Source organism: Pteropus medius, unplaced genomic scaffold (assembly GCF_902729225.1).
Source record: "Pteropus medius unplaced genomic scaffold, Ma_sr-lr_union100, whole genome shotgun sequence".
Classification (NCBI taxonomy): domain Eukaryota; kingdom Metazoa; phylum Chordata; class Mammalia; order Chiroptera; family Pteropodidae; genus Pteropus; species Pteropus medius.
Window position 1 is genome coordinate 834,846 of NW_024344436.1, and position 24,652 is coordinate 859,497.

General features: G+C 41.6%; 1 protein-coding gene and 1 pseudogene across 5 annotated transcripts in view; one reads left to right on the forward strand and one right to left on the reverse strand.

Moving 5' to 3' along the window:
• Nucleotides 1-204: 204 nt before the first annotated feature.
• Nucleotides 205-24,652, reverse strand: part of FLI1 (Fli-1 proto-oncogene, ETS transcription factor) — a 112,661-nt gene continuing 88,213 nt past the window's right edge. For all 5 annotated transcript variants that reach the window (XM_039872727.1, XM_039872723.1, XM_039872724.1 and 2 more), the window contains exons 6-9: nt 7,087-7,152; nt 5,371-5,430; nt 3,414-3,461; nt 205-2,206 (exon numbers count right to left, since the gene is read on the reverse strand). In XM_039872727.1, coding sequence (XP_039728661.1) covers nt 1,677-2,206; nt 3,414-3,461; nt 5,371-5,430; nt 7,087-7,152 — 704 coding nt within the window. In that variant the 3' untranslated portion in view covers nt 205-1,676. The remainder of the gene's footprint in view (nt 2,207-3,413; nt 3,462-5,370; nt 5,431-7,086; nt 7,153-24,652) is intronic.
• LOC120610572 (uncharacterized) lies at nt 17,999-18,117 on the forward strand (annotated as a pseudogene).

A 24,652-nucleotide genomic window follows, 5' to 3' on the forward strand; every position in this document is an offset into this window, starting at 1 on the left:
TCTAATCTAATGCTGGTTTCTGATTTTGTTCCTCTTGAGAACCCTAACACAAAAAATAATCAAAACCATATTGATTTTGCACTTTCTACTGTAATGCAGTATGTATATTTGAAAAATCTTCATGGTGCGAGAGGTAAATAGAAAACTTCTTCTGGGAAAACCCTTTGACCTAATAAGGGATAAATAAGAAAACAATGTCCTTAGTTCTGAGAGAAAAAGGCACAATTTATTTAGTCAAATTATTTTACAACATAGTCTTCATTGACAGTTGTCAGCTTAACACTTAATATAGTTTAAAAAAAGTCAACGATTACCTGCAAAATTATATATATTTTAATATCTAAAAAATATGTTGCATATATAGGCAGGAAAATCCCTCATGTACACAAGGGAAGGTTTGATTGTTCTTTTCAAAGTTGTGATGATTGCAGTACGGTTACTTTCAAACATTTCTAAGCATAAAGATTTAAATGGATTGCCTTTGCTTGTTCGTGCATGTCTGTTAAATAACTGCACCAGTGCATCTCTTTCTAGTAAGTCAGTGACTTAAACATCCTATGTTCTTTTCAGCAATAGTGACACTATGCATTTTAAAAACCAGTTATAAAAACGTACAAACAGCCCAAATGTACAGATTGACAAAAGATGTACAAATTACATTTAAAAAAATAACAACCACTGATTTGATAGTAAAATTGCATTTGTGACCGAGGTCAACTCGTTTATTTATTCTTTTTAATTTTTTAATTATTTATTTTTAATACTGTGAGCTATAGGAAAATAACTCTGCATAATTTATACAGTAAGTTGCCTTCTGAATGAGTGACTCTGGACTGATGGTCTGACAAGCGCACAGCGCTTGCGGATCTGTTTGTTTTTAGAAATCCCTAAGACTTTTCTAAGTGCTGGGACTCACTGTCATTATTTAAAAAAAAAAAAAAGTTATTTAATTCTCTTTCCTTCAGGAATGTCTGCATTTGCATTAACATTTCTTAGTTCATATCCTGACTATTTATAGAGAAAATGGTCGGCATAGTACATATTACCCACTGAGAGAAATTTTGCAATGCCCATGGTTTCTTAAATACACATACATGTTCTTTCTTTTAAATTCCAGTTGGGTGAAAACTTCACTGGCCTTACAACCAATGTTCCAGTTACCATCCACTGAATTTGATCTTCCTAAAACAAGATTATAAGCTTCCTGCCTCTATTTTCACTAATTCTCAAACCAGAGCATAACTGGTTAAGTCCATGATTCTTTATCATACTGAACCCTCCAAGGTCCATGATATGACCCGTGTATTGATAAGAAACTGCTTTGGTCATAAAAAGATAGAGAAAATTTACAGTTTCTTTTGTAGAACCGTGATACAACCATTCCAGTAATCTAAATATTCAACTCATAAAATGATAAGAGATTGAGAATCCAAACTGGCCTACTGGCCCACAGAATTATCCATCTCTTTGTTCAAGGTAGAGGAAGCAAAAATTATCAACATAAAAAAAAAAAAAAGGATTGTTTTTTAAAGAACAAATACAAAGGTTCTATCCAACAAGAAAGAACATCCAGTTTTGTTTCCTCTTCAAGGCCAAATATGTCCTTTCGAGTCCAAAGTATTCCAGGAAGTGTGAAGAATGGCGCTTCAGCTAGAAGGCCACCGATGATTAAGCTTCTAGTAGTAGCTGCCTAAGTGTGAGGGCACGTGGGTGTTAGGATGGCGAGGGACATTGGGGTTGGGGTAGATTCCACCCGTGGGGGAGGTCCAGTATTGTGAGGCTGCTCCAAAGAAGCTGGAGGAAGTGACGGGCATGGAGGTTGGGTGGGGAGGGACAAAGTTCACCTTTTGTTGATGGGCGTGGTAGGAAGGCATGTAGGAGATATCAGAAGGGTACTTGTACATGGACGACTCAGTTGGATGTGGCTGCAGAGCCTGGGCAATGCCATGGAAGTCAAATTTGTAGGCATACCTTTTGCCATGCACTTTGGTCATAATGTTTTTATCATAGTAGTATCGGAGGGCCCGGCTCAGCTTGTCGTAATTCATGTTGGGCTTGCTTTTCCGCTCCCCCCAGCGCCTGGCCACCTCATCGGGGTCCGTCATTTTGAACTCCCCGTTGGTCCCCTCCCAGGTGATACAGCTGGCGTTGGCACTATCGGAGAGTAGCTCAAGGAGGAATTGCCACAGCTGGATCTGCCCGCTTCCTGCAGACGGTGAGACGAACCGGAGAAAACAGAATATTTCAGCCTGGGGAAGTCAGAATCTAATTCCCAAAATGCGAGATCCTCTCACTCTTTATAGGAAAATCTTTATATTTCCTTTTACATTCAGAATCTACTGTACAGCCCCTTCTTTTCATTATCGACTTGCTTTTCTGTTTGTCACTGAGACTGGCATCATAAACATGGTTAGACCTTAAAATAATTTGCCCCAAGGCCTAGTAAAATGCACTGTGGGTAATGAGGTACGAGATGGCCCCAAACTATGATTTTTTGGGCAAGCCACACTCATCCTTCTTGGCAAGACTTCTGAATCTCTTCTTCTATAAAGGCCTGAATCACTATGAATCTGTGCTAAGTGAGGAAGTCCCCCCAGTAGTCTCCATTAGAGTAAAAGAGTCGGGCAAGGGGACTGCTGTCAGGGTCACAGGGAGAAAGTGTGGTACAGGCTTTAGGCTAGACAGGACCTGGAAGGATCCTTGGCTGAGCCCTAGAGCTTGGCTCTCAGCTTTGAGTTCTACAGAGAAGAACATGGGCGGAGAGGAAAGCAACTGGAGAGGGACCTAGGTGGCTTCTTTTCCATCTGGGCAGGAATGGCCAGGCACTGAAAAATGGGATGAAGAAGTGCGGGCCTCACTCCTGCACAGGGCTTATCAGCTCACATGCTCAGCGCTCTTGGTTTAGAGCTCACTTGAGAGTTATTTGTGATAATAAGCCCTTAAAACATATTGTCAAGTTCATTTTACCTGCAACCTTTCAGGGACACATTTCTTTCATAAGACCAGACAGCTCTGCAACACATTCGAAAGTTAAGAATAAAACGCCTTTGGAATATTTATTCACTTGTACCTTGCACGAGGAAGATAACTGAGAGCTCACTGGAGTTGTTTCCACCTCCCTGGCCCATCTTTTTCTACTGAAACTTCTACATGTGCCATTTACGACTAACCCAAATCTCAGAGCTAATGTTCGTTTTCCAGAAACATCCTCAGCTAATGAGCATTTATTGCCACTGAATAGCAAGCCATGACCTCTCATTTGTACATGAGAGAAACAGATGTTGAACGTTTCAAGGAAAAAAGTACACGTTACTTCCTAGTCAGGTGTGTCAACTTAGGACAGAGGTCTCTGTGATCTCACAAAGCAATGGAACATTCTGGAAAGAAAACCTGGCAGGCCAAAGTCAACTCACCGGGGTTGGCTAGGCGACTGCTGGTCGGGCCCAGGATCTGATATGGATCTATGGAAACACAAAAGAAAATTTGCTTCACTGTTATTAAAAATATAAAAACAACAGCATTAACGATAAGAATACCCCAAGGGTTTATACTTTATTTCAGTATCATAGGAAAGCCTAATTTCAGACAACTTGACTGCTTTTATTTTCAGACCTCAAAAGCTCTTGATCACAGTTATGGTTTATCTCAGTATTTACAGGGAATAGTAACAACATCATTTCTTTTGCTTTTGGTGTCTACAATTTGTAGATAATGCTGTCATTACATTAGAGTAATGAAACTGTTTGGAAAGGAACTAATATTTAAGCACAATGAATAAGGTAAACATGGATTATTAAATGGGCTTAAAGAAGGTCTAATAATTACTGGTCTTTAATAGCTCCTTCTGTTACTAAAAACTTTACACATCTCTGTTTTTCTGATGTAGCATAAAAAATATATGCCTGAAAATCAAGTAGCCTGGGTTCCAGCCCTAGCTGTTATAAACTAAATAACTCATTGGGCAATCTCCGGGTATCAGTTTTCTCACTTGCCAAGTGAGTGGGTTGGGCTACTAGATTCCTCGGTTCCCTTCTTGAACAATATTCTGTGGTTTTTAAGCTTAGAAGTGTCAACACTAACCAGAAATTGTATTTTAACTAAAAAATGACTGTAATTGATATCTCAGCTTATTTAAAACTTATGTGATTATTTAGCCATTAAAAAATCTTTGAAATATTGGTTTTATGTTAGGTTTTTCATCTTTTTTTCAGGTGAGGAAATCACGGTAGAGAGCTGGATTAAACTTGGCCAAGTTGTCAACTGCTTGTTAAAATTTTACTAATTTTACAGTTATAATTTCAATTTTTAAAAATCAACATGATCTGGGGATTCTACTTGTAGCCATAAATTAACTCAAAGAGTCTTTAAGGCCATTTGACCTATTCTTTTCATATACAGTGTGACGAATAAAATTTTTTTGGCAGGTCATGTCTGATTTTGTTGTTGTTGGGGATTCTTTAAATCCTCTATATCAAATCTTCTCTGTCTGGCTTGTATTTCATAGTCAGCAAGTTCTTTCTTAACTTTCCTGATGAATTGTAAGTCAATTTTCTATTGCTCTGTCTTCAGTGGAGATGGAAAACAGTGTCTGCTCATCCTTAAGTAAATGGCTTGTTCAGAACTTAATCTCAGCTGTGTCACATAAAGAAGCCATGGCTGGCATAGGGAGATGGCACAAGAGCCATTTTCAGGTATATGAAAGAGCAAGATTTCTCCAGAGGGTAAACTAGGAAGCTTGAATGAAAAGTTACAGGGAGGGGGACTTTGGTTCAAAGAGTGGAATTAAGTCTAGCTAGGTAGTGCACTCCCTGTTGCTATAAGTATTCAGGTAGAGGTGAGGTAATCATAAGACTGAGATGTAACAGAAGGATGCTATAGACCTAGATGTCTTTAAGCTCCTTTCCAATACTGAGAATGTCCAATTCCATGGCTTTAAAAGTTCCCATGCCTAAACTGTTAAGTAGATCCATCACAGAATGAGAGTATTTCTGAAAGTAAGGTTTGGTGAAACATAAAAGGCTTGGAGAGCAACTTGGGAAGGTGGGGCTATAGCCCTCATAAACTAGCTATATGGCTTTTAGTAAATCACTTCACTCCTCTGGGCTTCAGTTTCTTTATTTTACAAAATGAGGCATTGGAACATTTCATCTTTAATATTCCTTTCACCTCTGATATTTAACAAGTCTCTACGTGATTTCAGTGCCTGTTACTTGATTCACGGATCTATTACTGAGAGTCAAACACAGACCCTCTGTGGAAGAGAAAAGTGATGACGAATGAAGCATATTGTTTAAATCCTCTTCAGTTGACTACATGGAATCAACAGTTGCATAAAAAGCAGAAGAGGGATTATACATCATGGACAGGTACCTGGTTGGGGCCGTTGTTCATTATTCTTACTCATTGTTTGTGCTCCCGCAAGGGGGGGACCTGTGGCAAGAGAAAAAGAAATATGGTAAGTGGGGCCACTACCCATGAGAGGAGAGAAACATCTTGTCAAACACCCTTTAGAAGGAAGATAAATTTGCTTTCTCATTCATTCATTCATTCACTCATTCTTTACTCACTAATTTATTCATTTTATTTTATAAATATTTCTCTAGAACCTACTATGTGTTGGCACTATTCTTGGTGCTAGAGATCACAATGAACCAGCAGCTCCTGGTAGAACTTACATATTAATGGGGCAGACAGTGATAAACAATAATAAACACACAGTATAGCACTTCTTATGGTATTGGGGCTATGGATTTCATTTTTTAAATAGGAAGTTTAGAAGGGTAATTAATGAGAAGGTGACATTTGGGCGAAGATCCCCTGCTTCCTGTGTTTCCATGTTTCGTGAGTTCCTGCCATGGTATCTCTCACGGGAATGGTATCTTCCATTCTTGTCATCGCTTCTCCATTTCAGATGTTCATTGTTTCTTGCACAGGCCTGGTCTGACTGTATCTTCACCACTCTTCTCTCTTCCTACTGACCCATTATATGTTATGTAGCTGGTTTAGCCATCTCACTCCACCATCCAACAACCTTAGTGACTCCTCATTAACTAAAAAATTAAGATCTGTCTATATAGTGTCTATATAGTGTCCCTCGTGCCCTCTTCCTTACCTTTCCAGACTTCTTTCCCTTCAAGCATCCTAAATTCTAGAAACTGGAGTCCTCGCTGACTGTCAGACATGTGGACCTTGATGTCTTTTCCTGGCCCCCACTTCTAGAAGGGTCTGTTCCCCTCATCTCTGCAAGTCCTAATCCTGCCTCTCCTCGAGAGCCAACTCGAATGCTACCAGGTCCACAGGGCCTCCTCAGTACCACCCAGATGAAGAGTGATTTGTGTGCATGATCCCTCTCCCCTGCTGGTCCATGCCTGTTTCATCTTTGTAAACCCCAGAGTGCCCAGTGCTGGGCACATAGTAAACAAGTAATTAACACATATATTGAAAGGGATCTTGGTTATTGCTGGAATATTAATTTGTAATCTTAACCTCTTTCTGGAAAGAATTCCCTTCGCCATCCATTCGCGTGCTTGGTATTTTACTTCCTGGAGATAGCAAGATTGACACATTCTGGTTCAGGAGTTTGAATCTTCTCTTTCCTTCCTCTCTTAATGGGAGATTTTGGGTCAGACATCAACTCAATTTGATGTCTCAGACTCCTTCCATCTCCTCATAAGGTTATCCTCCATCTTAGCCTTTCATGAATTAGGGATAGTGATGTTGGAATGACCAAGCCTCCACAGTTTCAGGAGCAAGGTTATAGAGAGTCATTTTCATCATTTAAACGACAGAATCCAAATCCAGTGACCTTCTACTCACACAGAGCTTTGTCCAGAGAAACCTGACTTCAATAATTCCAAAACCAAAGGCAACGCAACAAAACTCAAAATGTCGAACGAAAATCCCACACCTTCTTTCAAAGAGTGGGTATCACTGATGGGCCCTGAATTGGCAGTTAATTTTGATGTTTACTCAAAAAAAACAGGAAAATAAATCCTCATTCCTATCCTTTTTTAACCCATGACCCTGTTTTCTACCCCGTCCTTGGAAAAATGTTTTCCTCCCAAAGGCAGAGTGGCGTTTACTTACTTTTGTTGAGGCCAGAATTCATGTTATTGCCCCATCCTCCTCTCCTGACTGAGTCGTAAGAAGGATCTAATGAAAAACAACAAATTGTATATCAGCACCTCCTGCTTTTCACAAAGGCTGCACGAAGATGACCTTTCAGTAACCAGGAGAAATGAAAGTTAATGCAACATTAGCTCTTAAGCATCACTAAATTCCAGAAGTGTGCTCTTTCCCTGGGGCAAGGGTGGAGTGAGTGGAAGGAACACGGACACTCTGATTCGGAACCTAAGTAACCAACCGGAAGAATCTTGAATTTGAAGTCTGAGGATCGGGTCAAGTTCTGTCCTTGGCATTATTTGTTGTGAGACCTTGGATGAATCATAAGACAACCTACTTTAATATAAAAATAAAAATTTACATGATTTATCTACCTTATAGAGTGTGCTAATGTTTTGAACTGAATGTTTATGTTCCCCCAAATTCATATGTTTATATCTAATCTCCAACCCGATGGTATCAGGAGGCGTGGTCTTTGAGAGGTAATTGGGTCATGAGGGTGGAGCCCTGAGGGATGGTATTAGTGACCTCAGAAGAAGAGGTCGTAGAGCCAGCTTTCCCTTTTCCTGCCATGTGAAGACACAGCAGGAAGTCAGCAGTCTGCAGTCCAGAAGAGGGACCTTACCAGAACCTGACCATGACTTCCAACCTCCAGACATGTGGAAAATAAATTTCTGTTGTTTATAAGCCACTCGAATCAATGGTGTTTTATTAAAACAGTTCCAGTGGACTAAGAGGTAATGACCAAAATGAGACAACATATGTGAAGTTGTCTACATATATAAACTAATGCAAATTTGGAAAGAAAAAAAAAATGTCTATAGCAGCTCTGAAGAGATGGGCAGATTCGAGACTCCGTGGGAAGAAAGCTCAGGCCCATGATGTTTCAGGTGGCCGACTCCAGCCCCTTTCTTCAGCACACTGATGTTGTGGGTGATACCTCAGAGGTGTGAGCACATTCTGGGCTCTCCCAGGCCTCTCATGCTTTTCAATTGAGAGTGGAGAAGGTTAGGCCTGAGGATCAGTAAGAAGGAAAAAGGCCAGGGGCTTGAAAAAAAATGAGGGGGTAGACAGATGCCTCCTGCCTGGACATGACTAGAACCTTGCTTCAAAATTGCCATGGAATCTATTCCATTGAACCCAAACATTTGTGATCCCAACCTCTTTCTTGAAAAAAATTCACATGCCTCCATAATCATGTTCAGAAATGGCTTCCCTAACTGGCTAGAAACTTCCCATTTTCCTTTCTCGTGGTGTGAGTCCCGTTGAGACACTGAGCAGAAATAGCAGAAGAGCTTAAGGATACAGAATTATGACTTTCAAAGCCTTTCCATGAACAACAAAGAAACCATGAAAACCATCCGAACAAATGGAGCACAAACCTCATCAAACAACAGCCTGACAGGGTGAAACACAAACCATCCCCTCCACCCCTTCTGAGCCTCTCAAACAAATTAGAATAAGAACTGCAAAGATGGATGGGCTCATCTGATTGTTCTCATTGTTTCTGGCGAAGAAGAAGCAAAAGACAGGGACAATTTTCTTGTGGAAAAATCCACGTGCGGATGCACATTCCTCCTGGCTCTGGAAAAGCCAGTGCAGTTTTTAAATTACAGTTTTTAGCAACTGGCATGAAAAGCAAAACAGAAAGTGAGGGTGGTGGGGATGGGGGAGGAAGAGCAGGGAAGGGGACATAAGGAAAACAAAGATCAACTCATTTAAGTCGTCTGTTTTTATTTTTATTTGACTTTTTTCCCCCCACAATTCTTCCTGCAAATAGATTATTCTGCTTGCTTAAAAACAACATAAAACAAAAACAAAAACCCGACTTGTTTACAAGCTTGGAATGAGGTTGAAGGCTCTCATGGGCATTTTCTGGGCTGTCATGCAGGGGTCTGCAGTGTGTAAAATGCTGGTATAAGTCAAAGGAAAGGCGAAATTCTTCAAAGTTTTTTATGTGGTGGGGGGATGCTGGTTAGGTATCCAATAATTTATTTCAGAGTGACTTCTGCAATGTATTATGTGCTTGGCCATTGAGCCATTGAGTCGACCTGAAGTAATATGAAATGCATTCCCTGTCCTTGCATTTAAATATGAGAAGATAACTAAGATTGTGAGGAAATATAGATAATGGACTAAAAAGTGGTGGAAACATTAAGGCTGCTGAAGGTTAAGGAGGGAGAGGGGAGTATAACTGGGGCCATATGACCCGGGTAAGACCTTCTTTGAGAGAAGAGAGTGAATAATGCAGACAGGAACAAGGAAGAAGTGGGTGGTGAGATGTGAAAGTGATGTCTAGGGGATAACCATGGGGGAACTGCGTGACTGAAGTAGAGGGGCGGGTAGGGAAAGGGGGCTAGAAGAGAGGGCCAAGGTCATGTTCAAGGTCATGTTCAAGGCCATGTAATGGCAGCTCGGCAAGCTTAACGACCTTGGGTTACAGCCAGTGGAAGCTCAGAGATGTTTTGGGCATGCAGCAATGCTGTGAAAGCAGGGTGTGGTGAAGAATGAAGCTTGTGGTGGTGTGTAGAATGGGTTGGAGCGCCTGGAGGAGGTGAATCAAGCAGGAACAGAACAGAAAGTGGAATAGAAGGTGACATAGTCATGCAAAAAGAAAAAAACAAATCGCTAAGTTCCAGGAATTGGTGTGTGTTATTTGAAGTCCTGACTTGCCTTCTGACTTGCTGTAATGTTAAAATCTCTGTTTCATAGTTTTCTAATCAATATTTCTACTTAATCATTTGTTTATTGAAGGCTTCCATTCTATATGAAAGCTATGTTATATGCATTCAGAACCATCTCTTTTAGCCCAAACTATGGCTATGGCTATCATTACCATTGACTTCTTATCAACTTTTCCACCTATTCTTTCATTCTAGCTCCAGAGACTGAGCAGATGTGCAAAAGTTACAGAATGCATGGATGAATTCCCTGTAACCAACAGAGGGTGGTTGATGGCTGCCGTTGTCTGTAACTCTAAGTTTGAAGTTGATGCCTTATCAGGAAGTGTTCAGCAGCCTCCATTTTGGCAGCGATGCCTTGGGACCTGCAAAGCTGTTAGGACATGATTCTCCCACAGGCCTACCTAGGGGTTGGGGGTGGGGAGCCTAACTGAGAGGATGATTGCGGTCCCAACCAGCCCCTAAGTCCTCTAGTAGGAGAAAAGGAAGCAATAGAGACAGAGAAGCTAGTAGCAATCCGTCTGAATTGTGTCCTCAAGATGAAGTTAAGAGAGACGTTAATAGCGAAGGGCCATGCCGGAGGCTGGTGTCTTTAGCCAACAGTTAAGGAGCAGTGTGTGGAATCTGAGCAACAAAGACCACAAGTCTCACTCCCATTGCTTTTTCATCTCCACCTATTTGCATGGAAAGTCCTGCCACTGGCACTTGTATCCACGAAGGACAAACCAAGTCCATTACTGAGGAATTTTACAAAAGCACTCTGTGGGCACTGGGGTTTCGTGGGGACATCCACTAAATGTAAGATTTAAATAAAACCAGTATTTCTGAAGTAAGTCCTACTGCAAAGACAAAGCATAAAATGGACAAGGTCAAAGCCAAGAACCAAGGTCTAGCATACTGCCTTGGAGACTCAGAGAACCCAGGCAGCTTTGCAGATTAAATGAGATATCCAAGTAAATGCCTGGCACAGTGCCTAGCACCAAGTCAGCCATGGAAAATGTTAGCAATTAATACTATTATTTGCATCATATGCCTTGCCTTGAATATAGTGCCTGTTGTTTGTTTTCTGAGATCTGACTTCTGAATGTTTGGACCCAGAAACATGTTTGCCAGCCCTACCCAATACATATCAACTTCTCCCTCCCCTCCTCTCAACCTCTTTACTCTGTTCTACTTCTTATTTTACCACTGATCACTTAATCTAATCAGTAATTAATTCACGATTGTTGTTTATTGTCTGCATCTCCCAGCTGAATGTCAGGTCTACAAGGGGAGGGATCTTTCTTCTGTTCTCTGATATAATTGAGCACCTAGAAGAGTATCTATCCCAGAGCAAGCACACAATAAATATTTGTTGAATGAATTAATAGACTGGGCCAATATTTTCTCCTCGCTAAACATACACGCTTCCTTTTATTGCTCACTATTTCACTAGCTGAAGAAAATCTGAGGCCTCTACCCTGATTTTTTCCTCACTAAGTGGTCTCTAGGTGACTTAAGTCTGGGTGACGAGGAGTGCAGACTGCATGAACCCTGTGTGCCCTCTAAACATAATGGACAACAGTTCACCTGTTATAAGGCAGAGGCTAAAACTTATCCTCACAGGGAAGTCAAGGACTGGCTGCCACTTACTGAAGTGGCCTGCATTTTACTTTATATGTTTTTAATGTCATTGTCGAGATGAAGCTTTTTTTTTTTCCTACCAGAAGTCATGCAAGTGAAAATTTGGCAGTGTGGTCAGCTGTAGTCCCAGACATGCAAACAAAAATATACTTATAACCAAAACAAAGCCTGGCTCAGGAAATTAACCCAGCTACTCACATTTCTGCACAAATGACATCCCTCCCTGGCCTGAGCCCCGGCTGTGTCACAGCTCCCTGACCCCTGGCTGCTGGTCAGCGTGTGGAGAGTTCTCCGGTGGGTCTGCGAAGCAACCTGAGTATGCACTGAGCTCCTCCACCTTGCCTTGAATATGGTGCCTGTTATTTGTTTTCTGAGATCTGACTTCTGAAAACACAAGCTTAGGGCATGGGGTGCAAAAATGTGACTGTTAGGGACGTGCAGACAAATTGACAATCTCAGAACTTTCGTGTGGTGGCAGATGGCTTCATCAGCAGAAAAGCACAGATTCTGACAAACTCACTTTTGACTTCAGTGAAGGCTGTCGCCCCCTAGCTTTATAGAGTACCAAAATGACACATCTTATTGTGATTCTTTTCCAGAGGAGTCGCCAAAAGGGGTTTGCCTGGAGTTTGTTTTCAGACAGTTCTGAGATCAATTTTTGCCAAAGCAGACAGAGACCAGAGCCTTGTTGTGAAGAATCTGGGTACTGCCAGGCATTGTGGAGGATTCTGTCTCATGTATATAATGGCCTGAATAGTATCTCTATTATGTGATGCTCAGTGTGGCCGAATTTGACACTAAATGGCCTCTTAGATTCCAGGAGAGCCTCCCTGGTAGAGAAATATGAGCATGGAGATTTTTTTTCTGAAAAGTTTCTGCTGGAAGGAGAAAACTTTTTCTGGAGATGACCTCCTCGTAGACATCCCAGTGTTAACTCAGTTTCTGTGTGAAGCTTTTAAACAGTCTTGGAAATATGGCCAGACGTCTCAGGCAAGACATTTCTTTCTGCTCTGACGCGTACAGTTCCCTGTCTGAAGGCCTAGTGTCCCAGGCAACACGTGGCTCTCCGCTTTGTCATGACCTCACCCAGAGGCCAACGATGCAGTGACACCAGCACACAAGAGCCTTTCTCTTCATTCGCTATGACATAGGGCCACACTCTCAATTACTTGATGGAAAAAGATGTATTTTCCCTGAAACTTCTCATCGAATTTCTGGTTGCTGCTGAGTAGGCTGGCAGCATCTAATCCTGTTTATCGTTGGAAAACTCAGCTTCTAAACGCAGACCTTTCAGCTTAGGAGTGGGCAAGGCTGCTCGTGCTCAGAGCAGCAGTTTCTCTTAGCTCCAGACCGCTTCTTGAAAGAGCGAGGATGACATGGGAGAAAAGCTCTAATAAAGGGACTTTGAAACCCAGAGCCCCAAACTTCCTAAGAAAGAGCCAAGCCCAGTAGGAGGGAGAGACGTCACTCAGACTCTCACAAGGAAGGACTACGTGTGGCGCAGCACCCTTGTTGTTGGCAGAGGATTGGGCTACATGATCCCCCCAAATCCCTTTTCTCTCTGTGGTCCTGGCTTCTACTGGCTCAGTCTTTGAGGAGGAGCCTACAGGCCACCAATCCAACTCAGGCTGCTCTCCTCTGGGCTCACTTCCATGCTGCCTTTGACACTGCGCCCCACCTGTGAAAGGCTGCTCTGCTTCTAGAAACTTCCCAACCTACAACTCAGAACCAGCTTCTTGTTTGCCACTGTCTCCACCCTAACCTTTGCCAGAGACCTCACCAGATATCTGACCTGCTGGCCTGGCTTCCCACTTCAAAAACAGTGCACCTGGCACATACTGATGAACAGTTATGCAAGGTGTAGGGTTCCTTCGTGGGCCTTGAGGTTACTTTGGGGGTTATAACATGGTATTTGGAATCCAGTTGCCCTGGATTCAGATCCCAGCTCTGCCATTTACTCTGCTGAGTGATCTTGGTCAAAAGGTTACTCTATATTTTGAACCTCAGGTTCTGCTTCTCTAAAATGGATTAATTACAAATGCTTTATAGGGTTGCCATGAGGATTAAACAAGCATTTCATAAATGGCAATTTAAAAATATACACAATATACATGTAGTCTTCTAATCTTGCTCATACCTCTAAAAATTTTATCTTGATGAACTGAGGTTAAAAAGCTCATTAAGGAAGGCCTTGGGAAGGAAGAGAAGCCATACGGGAGAGAGGATAATTCCACTCCTGTGCCAGATCAGTGATTCTCAAATTGAAATACAGGGTGGCTCTCTTTTAAAAGAAGAAATGGATTATTCTGAACCCCAGTTTGAGGAACACTGTCCTAAAAGATAGTGAGGGGTGGGGGCTACGGACTGTCCGCTGGTACGTTAGGCGTAAGGGTTATCCAGAACCCTTCTTGTTCCCCCGACTGTCAGCTCCCCCAAGTCCCTGCCCAGCTAGCCCTGGAGCTCAGAACTGGGTCCTCACCTCATTTCAACCTGTTCTGTGGGGGCAGCCCAGCCTTCGCCTCAGCGGCGTCTTATTTTCCAAAGGGCAACAGAGGATCCAGGCTTCCATTGAGACCTCAGGAGGGGGGAAATATCTAGGGAAGACTTGCTTCAAACTTGGAACTCATAGAAAAAAACATCCTGGATCAGATTTCCTTTGCTCAAGGATCTTGTCCTGGAATCCAACAGCGCCTCGGCTCAGTACTGGCCCTGCTGCGTGGAGTATAATGGAGGTACTGTTTAAGATAGTGTAAGTGCAAAGGGAAAAAAGACATATGAGAAAAATGCTTGAAAAAATGGATGGTTATTAAGTCTGAAAAGTTTGGAGAGGCAAGTGGCACATTCGCCAGGCACAGCCCCGCCACAGTCATGCAAAGCTTCCTGCCGAGCCCGGACCTCTCTTTTATTTTGTTTCTCCTATGCGCTCAGTGTCTAAGTGACATAGAAGTCTAAATGACCTCTTTATTTTGATAAAGCCTCAAAGTGGGATTTCTGAGCCAGCCTTATGTGGAAAAGCGATTCATACTGACTAGATTAACTGGATGTTTGCCAAAACTCCCCTCCATGTTGGGCCATGTAGACACAACTAAATTGCATACTTTTGGGTCAGATCTGCCGGGTAGGGAAAAGAAAACCTAGCAATTCAGTTAGGTGACAGGGCTTGAGGATAAATGAGAGGTGGTCTGTGTTCAACCCTCTCCGCTCTGCTGAGAGCCCTGGTCTGAACCTCTTCCACTGACATTTCAAAGTGAGGTCACTGCTCTGTGTTTCTGGCAATAGAAGATGCAATCTTGTGTCCCAATCTTGTGCACAATTAAGCTTTTGCATCTTTTTCTTCCAAAGTTCTGCAGGTCAAAGGCCACTTGTGAGAGTCTCATGTTTATTGCTCTTGTCCTGTTTAGTCTTCCCATGTGTTTCTTTGTGTACTCATCACCCTTGCTTGGTGATGATCTTTTGGCAGAGAGGGACTGTGTCTTTATCACTTTTGTTTCCCTCTCCTACCCCGGGGTTCTTCCTCTCCCCCAACTTGCTGGACCTAATCAATATCTCATATCCCGCAACACATTCATTCACTTAACAAAATTGTGTTAAATATCTACTATTGTGCCAGACACGGTTTTCTGTGCTACAAATACAGTGCTGCCCCCTTATCCATGGTTTCACTTTCTGCAGTTTCAGTTGCCCACAGTTAACCACAGTCCAAAAATATCAAATGGAAAAAAAACAATACATAAATTTTAAATCGTGTGCCATTCTGCGTAGCATGATGAAATCTCGCATTGTCCTGCTCTGTCCTGGCCAGGACATGACTCATCCCTGTGTCCAGCATCTCGACGCTGCAGATGCCCCCTGCCCCTCAGTCACTTAGTCGCCCTCTGAGTTATCAGATCAACTGTCCTGGTATCGCACCACTTGCGTTGAAGTCATCCTTATCTTACTTGGTAACGGCCCCAGACCGCAGGAGCAGTGATGCTGGAAATTTGAAATATGCCAATGAGAAGCTATAAAGTGCTTCCTTTAAGTGAAAAGGTGAAAGTTCTCAATTTAATAAGAAAGAGAAAAATTGTATGGTGGGGTCACTAAGATCTACATTAAGAACAAATACTCAATCCATGAAATTGTGAAAAAGGAAGATGAAATTCTTGCTAGATTTGCTGTCACATCTCAAACTACAAAAGTTATAGTCACAGTGTGTGATAAGTGCATAGTTAAGATGGAAGAAGCATCAGATTCTGGGTGGAAGACGGGAACAGAAAACATGTTCTGACTGACAACAACGTGTTGCTCCAGAAAGCACTAAGCCTATATGAAAACTTCAGCAAGGGATCCCTTGAAAGGAGTGACACCAAGCCATTGGTTAAAATAAGATATTGAGAGAGAAAGGGAGCATATTTATATAACTTTTATTACAGCATATTGTTATAATTGTTCTATTTTTTTATTACTGCTGTTAATCTCTTACTGTTCTTAATTCATAAATTAAACTTTATCATAGGTATTCATGTATGTATGTGTGCATAAGAAAGAAATGTAGTATAAATAGGGTTCATTACTTTTGGGGGTTGCAGGTGTCCACTGGGGTCTCAGATGTATGCTCTGTGGATAAGGAGAGACTACTGTACAGTGATGTCTAGACAAACATCTTTGCTCAGTGGAACTTACATTCAAACAAACAGTAAAGTACATTGTAGATTACAAGGTGATGAATGCTTTGGAGAAAAATAAAACACGGGAAGGGGAGTAAGCAGTACTGGGTTGGGGATGGCCTCACTGAAAATAATTTGAGCAAAGACTTGATTTTTCCAATGTTATGAAAATAGAGCTCTCTATAATGCTATGATTTTCTTATGAAAAGTGACTGGATCACTCTACACTGATCTCAATGATCTTCTGGTAAGTGAATTCCTTTTTATTTAGTTCTTTATCTAAAATGAGAATTACCTTGTGTTGGAAGACAACAAAATCAGCTAAAAAACTTAACAGTGTCTTTTTGATGTACGGGTGAGGGAATGTAGCAGATGAGCTGAGCCTAGTCTATTAAAGAGTTCACCAATTTTCGCATGTGTAAAATCAGGCTAATTGCCAAATCTGTGGTCTTAGACTCACACTGACTTAGAATTGCCATTTAAATCAAGAAACATAAAATGCAAACCCTTCCTATGATTTGCCTTTTGATCTGGATCTGAAGTGGTTTTCAGGAAAGGGCAATTCTCTGGGGTCAGTGTGGGAAGAGTGAACAGGTGAGTTCGTCCTGAAGGAACAGGCCATCTCTGTGGCCTGGTCGGTGAGTATGAAATTCTTCCAACCTGAGTCCTGAATCTACACAACAAGAGTACAGTAGTGAAAGAAAAAGAACTATTAGGTGGAATGTGGTCTCACTTATATAATAGAATTAGAGGCTTCTTTTTCAGACTGGAAGCTACCTCAGACATTATCTAAACCAGACATGCAAATTAGCACAGGACTGGAGGCCTGAAGCCCGAAAGAAATCATATATAGACATATAAGAATTTTAATAGATATTGAAAGTATGAGTCATAGCATAAAAACTTCCTTTCTCTAAACTCCTCTAGGATATTGGGCAGGACTGATAATTATTTTACAGGCAGGCCAAAGACATTTTAAGCTTAAATATTTTTCAAAATAATACCAAGAATGATTTTCATCTCTTTGGAAGAGTAGTACCTAAATCTTATCAAGCATAAGGTTGTTTGTGGTGTTATTAAAGGCTCTCAAAGATTTTCACGGGAAAGAATTCCATTATTTCTCTTTAATCAGTTCCAAACAGCAAAGAGAGCTCATTGCAATAGAAAGAATACTGAATTGGGATTTAGAAATCTTTGGTTTGCTTCCCATCTCTGCCAGCTATGAGCTGTGTGAATTTGGGCAAGTGACTTAATGTCTCTGAATCTCAGTTAATCTATCTAATAAAAGGGAGATACTTGGGGGAAAATAATTCCTCTAAAATTTAAGAGTTTGGAAAAGCAAACAGCTTGTTTAATCCTTACAGAGTTCTGTTGAGAATTATTGAGATCGTGCATGTAAAAATGCTTCATATACTCCAAAGTATCCTATAGAATTATAGCTGCTATACTCTTCCAGATTTTAATTTATTGAAGAGGAGAGGTTAATCTTTCTTGTTTTGACCAAAGCTAATTTCCTCTGGTTCTTTCTTTAGTGGAGCAAAAGGATTGAGTGGATATTTGATTGTGAAAGACTAGATTTTCCTTCCTCAATGACTCTATCAATTGTCAATGGTACTTACTGAATATCTATAAGCCTGGGAATAGGATACAGGAAAAAATTCGCAATTAAAGACTATACGGTAATCTTGTAGTAATTAGGTAATTAGGTCTGTGGATACCTTGTGAGTGTGGTAAGGTTCAGAGAAGAGATTGTAGTGTTGGGAATAAGTGAAAAATATCCTGAAGGGGGTGGAATTTGAATTAGGCTTTGAAGCCTGTGTTGAATTTAGATAATGTAATAATCCCACTTAATTACCACTTTCTCTTTAGAGTGTACCTGACACAAGAAATTGAACTCTATCAAAGAGGCATGTTAAACTTTTTATTGTCTAAGGCCATGCCACCCTGAACAAGCCTGATCTCATCTGATCTTGGAAGCTAAGCAGGGTAGGGCCTGGCTAGTACTTGGATGGGAGACCACCTAGGAAGACCAGGTGCTGCAGGTGTAAAAAAAAAAAAAGTAATTGTAAGCTGATAAGGTCCTTGCAATCTGTGAGGTCAACCAAGGATTGCCTGGCAAAAAAGAACCCCAACTTTTTATTGACCCTCAGCTTACAGATCCTCAAAAACTTTATCTCTCCCCCCAAAGAAGAAATTCTTCATGAGCTTAGATAGGGGCTTCATTAATGAGAGTAAACTGTTACATTTGTAAAAGAATAACTATATTAAAATAGCAAACGATACTATCTATGCCTTTACTTTTCACTAGAAGATGCTCCAAACCCCTACAACTCTGTCTGGCAGGAGAGAAGCTTTGCTCTTTTTTCTTCATACAGAGAGGTAGATGAATAGGTAGCATTTGGTTTATGAGCATAAAACTAAATAAGCTTCTTTTAAATACTTTCCAGCTACTACTGCCCCCAAACAACCTCCCAGTAGAATTTCTCAATCAGTTCATTCCACAAAATGAATGTATTTGTAATACTTTGTGTTGAAGTGGCCACCAGTGGGCCATCTGGAGCACTTATGGACCTAGCCTTTTCTTTCCAAAGTACTTTGGGACCTCCACTCCTCAAAACAGCCAACAGGGGTCACTTCTAGTTTCTATAAAAACTGAGGCCACATGGCAATGGAAATGGAGTTACATCAACCAAGGTCAATTTCATTTTGAATCTTAGCTTTGCTCTTTGGAATGGGATGAAATGTCTGAGTCAAAGTGAAACTTGGTAGAGATGGGAAGCCTAAAATAGAAACAGTCAAGAATCTGGAGATGAATTGGAAATGCATAACCCAAATGTCTCAGTTAGTAAGTGTAAAATGCCACTGAGACATTGGTGTAACTGTGTAACTGTTGGAGCTCCACCCCACTGAGCACTCATGGTCATGGGAGGCCCCTCCCTGGCAGTGGCGGGAAGAGCCTTTGTATGGCTGAATCTGACTGCATGGGTGCTCTAAAGGTCAAGTTGCTCCCAAATACCTTTCTCACAGCTCTGCACCTTTTCCCCTTCCTGTCTGAGGTTTACTTAAAGTCATTTTCCCTTATTAAAATGTAGCCGGGCTCATGCATTCACTGTCACCAACATTACTGCTGCAGAGCAAGTTGGTGCCTATCAGATAGATTCTTGATTTCTCCAGGGAGCATCTAAGAACAGCTTTAATAAACATAAAGACAAAAGACATGCCCAAGGAGGACAGGAAGGCCCACGTGAGAACTTCTAAGCAGCCAAGTATAGGACCAGGGGCCTGGATGCCTTCTGGCATAGGGACAAGAAAGGGCCAACACTATGGTGGCAGAAAGGGTACCAATGCAGAGTAACGAAGGGATGTTTCTTCTTCATTAAATATTCAAGTAAAGCCCTGGCTCTCAGTAGTGGGGGTGGTGTGGGGAGAGAAGATCTCAGAAGCAATGGAAAGAGCTTATTCTAAGGACAAAGATGATAAGTTCCAACTTCTTCCTCAGCTCCTTCAGCGACCAATGGCGCCTATGAATTGAGAATAGATGGAGGTGGCTGGAACATGCTGGCATGTGTCTTTAAAATGGTCCCAGATGATTCTGATACCTTTCTTTCTCCTCCTTGAGAAGCATGGGTCAATAAAGCTTATAGAGGCAAGGGACTGCTCACCTGTTGTAATTTGAGGGAAATTTCACGACTAGATTTACTGACCAAATATCCACCTCCCCTCATTTTAAAAATTAAGTTTTGCAATCTTTACTGATAGTGTTACTCAGTATATCAGTTCCTTTTCTAAATCTTTTCCTTTATTCTCTTAAGTGTAATATCAAAAAGATAAGTAATATTAAACACATCATAAAACATAATAATGAAAAGGACATCTGTGAAATCACCCAATTGCTTTGTGAAATGCAAGAACTGAGTATATTGAGTCAGGTTCCTGATATTTTGGACCATGGAAGGAATCTAATCATATCATCTTAACAACTGGATGATGTCAGCTTTATGGAAGAAATGGACTTTTCCACGGGGCAGTGGATGGAATAGAAAGAGGCAACTGTGGAGCTTCGCCACTATTTGGGCAGGGAGGGGACTGCAGAAATGGACTCTGTTCTGCTTCGTACTAGCTTTGTGATTTGGGCTTAAGCTATCTGTGCCCCAGTTTTCTCATATGTGAAAAGGGAATGATAATAGTACCAACTAAATAAGACTGTTATGAAGTATAAGTGTGAAGAGAATAGAAAAGTTCTTGGCACGTGGTGAAAACTTAGTAAATCTTAGCACGTATCCTTATGGGGGAGGGAGAGAAGAAAGGTAAGGGAAGGAAGGTTGAAGTGAGCAGAAGTTCAATTTCCCCTGCAATACCACTTTTCTGTCACTTGGTTCTGTCCTTGGCCTCTTTTCTCATTGACACCTATAGCAAGAAGACCCAGATCTGAAGGGCTGCCCATGGGAGTTTGAATTGATAAAAATAAAATCGGCCTAAAGAGTCAAGTAGAACTGCCACCTTGTGAATGAAATCAGGTCTTGGTGATCTCTTCCCTCTACTCATGGGTAGGACTGATGGCAGCTCAGAGGATTCTCCTTGGTGTCAAATGAAGGGGAAGTTTAAGTCAAGGTAGAGAGGAAGGGTAAGTATCATGCCCATATTTGCAGTGGACGGAACCAAAATGTCACTCTCATGTTTAGAAACATTGCGAAGTGTTGGTTTTACAGAAAATTCTTAGGGGGAGTAGTATAAGGCATTTTACCTATAATTTTCATTCATCCATCCAATGGCTTTGTCTAAATTTCTACCTCCAAAATGCTTCAAGTCTTGTAAGATAAGACTGTTATGATAGAATCTGCTGAATGCTAAATTGGAAAACCAGTAAGTCCAAACAAAGTGTGGAGAAAAGGGGGTGGATGAGACCGTACTGAGGAGAGGTCATCTGACCTGGGCCTTACATGGGGAGTGTGGCGTCCTAGGATATGGATGGGCTGTGGGGTGAGACAGAGAAGGAAGGGTGTGACAGACTAGGAGAGATGGGGAAACAGTCAATATTCCGTTTGAAAATGGACTGGACAGGAATCGATTCACATTTGAAGGATCAGCTTTTTGGTAAGTCCCTAAATAGGCAAAACCGTCTCGTTGGGCAAAGCTGTCACATCTCTGAACCCCGAAGAGATCTAGACTGTTCTGGGACTTGTGTCTCTGGCAACTCTGCATAGCTGAATCTGGGCAGCCTTCAAATATGCACAACAGAAGAGTTGGTTTTGCCTCAGAATCCCTCACACTGTGGTGGCAAAGTCAACTAGTCTGAGTGGCTGGAGGATACAGAACAGAGAAGTGCCTGCTTTGAACTCCAGGTTGTGCCTGTCCCCTGCACAACTCCCGGGGTGCCAAGGCTGACATGCATGTCCCTCTGAGTTCTCTCTTGCAGTGAGATGTATGTTGATGTATTTCTTTAAAATAATTGATTAATCAGTCAAACACAGAAACTGAGGAGAATGGTCATTAGAAGATACCTTTGTATATATATTTTAAAATCCTGAAAGGAATAAAACGTGAATAATTTGAATTATTCCTGAAATGGAAGAACTCCTTCAAATAAGGGAATTTATGCCTTAACTAGAACTAAAGAAAAAAAGAAGCGCCCTAACAAAATTCCACTATATCTGCCTCCAAAAAGGCAATGATACAATATTAAAAGTCGTTTGCCTCATTATCCTGGAACAAGTTTACACTTGTCTTAGGAAACAGGCTAAGTGTTTCCAATAATTTAGAGAAAGCGTGTCCTAGTCACTGTGTAACCCACACATGTGCGATAACGGCGCACAGAGCACACCCATGGAAAAAAAATAACAGTTCTTTTACTTAGAGAAAGGAAGGATAATGGTTACTTAGAAAGTGTCCCAGACAAGCTGTCAAATTGAATTCAGAGAGCTGGAGTCTGACTCCAGGACAGGGCTGGCTGGCTGAATTCCCTGGGGACTGGGGTTTCCTGCCTGCTACAGCTTAGAGACAACGATTCTTTGTTTCCAGCTCTCTCTCTCTCTCTCTCAATCTCTCTCTCTCTCTCTCTCTCTCTCTCTCTCTCTCTCTCTCTCTCTCTCTCTCTTTCTCTCTCTCTCTCTCTTCTCTCTCTCTCTCTGGTAAACACACACACACACACACACACACATACACACATGCACACATGCACACACACATGCACACATGCACACAAATATGCTGCTCTCTAAAGAGGGTCAGATGGAAAGCAGACAAAACATTAACTCTGGAATTTCAAAGGAAAACAATTTTAAAAAAAACAACCAAGAGAGCAAGCTACTGTCTATTCTATAATCATAAATCTTGCCTTTGGACCACAGAAACAGCACACACACGCGCATTTAGCAATCACCCCTACTTTTGCTAAAAATGGATTAGAGGTATTTCATCATAAAGGAAAAATATATAATGACAAAGTTCTTAACAGGCCCTCCTGTGAGGCCTCAATACCCTCCAATTTAAGTGCATGTTAGTTGACATAGACAGAGCCTGTGGAGCCACATAACCTGCTGCATAAGAGATGTTATTTACTCCCTAAAAATAACAGGAGATTACCTCACAGTATTACAGGCCTTTTCCTATGGGCACATGTGTTCCAGACCACCCCCCACATGCCAGGGCAACGGTACACAGCCCACACCCACAGGGAACACTCCACCCGGCCTCTCTTCCGCTCAGGATGCTGCCCAAAGCCCACCCTCCCACACATCGCCCTCCTTCTCATCCAGTGCATAGCTTTAGGAATAAGTATTCTGCACTCATCTACATTTTTTTCCCATCAAAACAATACTTTTTGGGTCAGCATTTAAATTATAGAACATTTCGAAGATATAGACTAGCAGAGAGGAAAGTCTACTGGACCCTGAAGGGCCCTTCATCCTGCTTCAACAAGCATGAACTCACTACCGATCTTATTTCAGCTCTATTCCCATCCACTCCCCCTCCTTGGCCTTCGTTATTTTGAAGCAAATCCCTGGCTCTTGGCTCCTTTGCTGAGCTTCCTGTCTCACACTGAGACATCCAACTATACTTGGTCTTTCAGTTTCATGTAAGCCACCAAAAGCCCCACCCAAAGCTCCTTTCCTCACACTCACGTCACACTGAGTCCTTGGTGTCCCCACAGGGCATACTTGTACACACTCCCAGGAATTCACCTGGGTCCCTGCCCCTAATCTCAATCTGAAGACATGGGGCCCCCAGCACCGCAGCACCCCCCACCCCCACATACACACAGGACAGACTCAGGCACACTGACTGCTGTCTTTAGTGTCTACCGTTGTCCCTTCCTTCCAATATCTATTTCCAGCACTAAGATGCTGCATATTTCCAGAGGTCTCCTTTCGACCTCTAAAATTAAATCAGAAAGGACACCCTATAGAGGATGTAAATGCAGGAGGAAATGGCAAGATTTGCTGATATATTACTCAGACTCTAATACAAAGTATTAATTACTTACTGACCTGTCTGTATCTCTGACTATAAGCCCCCTGAGGGTAGGTGCTGGCTGTGCACCATATTTCCTGGGCTCAGCCTAGTGTCCCATATATAGTGGGTTCTTAATAAATGAAGAGATGAATGAATAGGGAGGAGAAGGGCATGAATCACGGATTCTAAGTCCATTCCTGACTAAGGCACTAAGTGACTTCAAGTTCTGCCACTTGCTATTTACTCTCTGTATGGCCTTGGCTGAGGCCATACTTTCTCTGGCCTCGTGTCTCTTCTGTCACTTGCAAGGTTTGGAGTGGATGTTCAACTTTAGCATTTAATGATTTTTCACCTCTTCATTACTTTTAGAGAACTTATTGTATATAGCGTGCATTTTCCTATTTGATGATTTGTAGTTCCATATTATTTCTCAAGAGTTCCATATGTGTCTCTTCCTAATAAGATTTTAAGCAACTTGGCTGTCTCCTCTGATATTACCATGTCATATGAAATGGCATGGTATCCTTCACAACCCTTGGCAGTGTGTTAGTGTATAGTAAGCCCTCAAAAATATTCTAATTATTTTGCAATAATGATATAATTACTGTTATAATTCATGAATCTCACTTAAATTGAGCACTTATTGGTGTGTCAGACACTGTGCTAAGTTATTTGTGGATATTATGTTATCCCTGAAGGGACACTAAAATTATCCTCATTTTATACATGAACTGAGGCAGAAAAGAGTAAGTGACTCGTCCAAGGTCACACAGACCATTTGCGTCCAGAGCATGAGTTTTTAATCAATATGCTATAATGCTGAAATATGAGATCAATACCTGCCTTAGGTAAATTGAGAGCCTTAATTAAAAACGGTTTAAGATGTTGTCAGATGCCTGAATTAAGTATGCTGAGATAATGATGTGAGCAGCATGGAGAGAGGGAAATTTGAGCCCTGCTCTGCTTTGAGACCTGGGAGACTTCAAACAAACCCTATCATCTCATTCGCTTTCTCTATAGCATGGGGTAATAATAATACCAGCCCTGCCATTTCACCGGCATGGCATGAGGCGTAAATGAAATAATGGACCTGCCAATGCTTGGCCAACAGTAAAGAGCTGCAAAGGG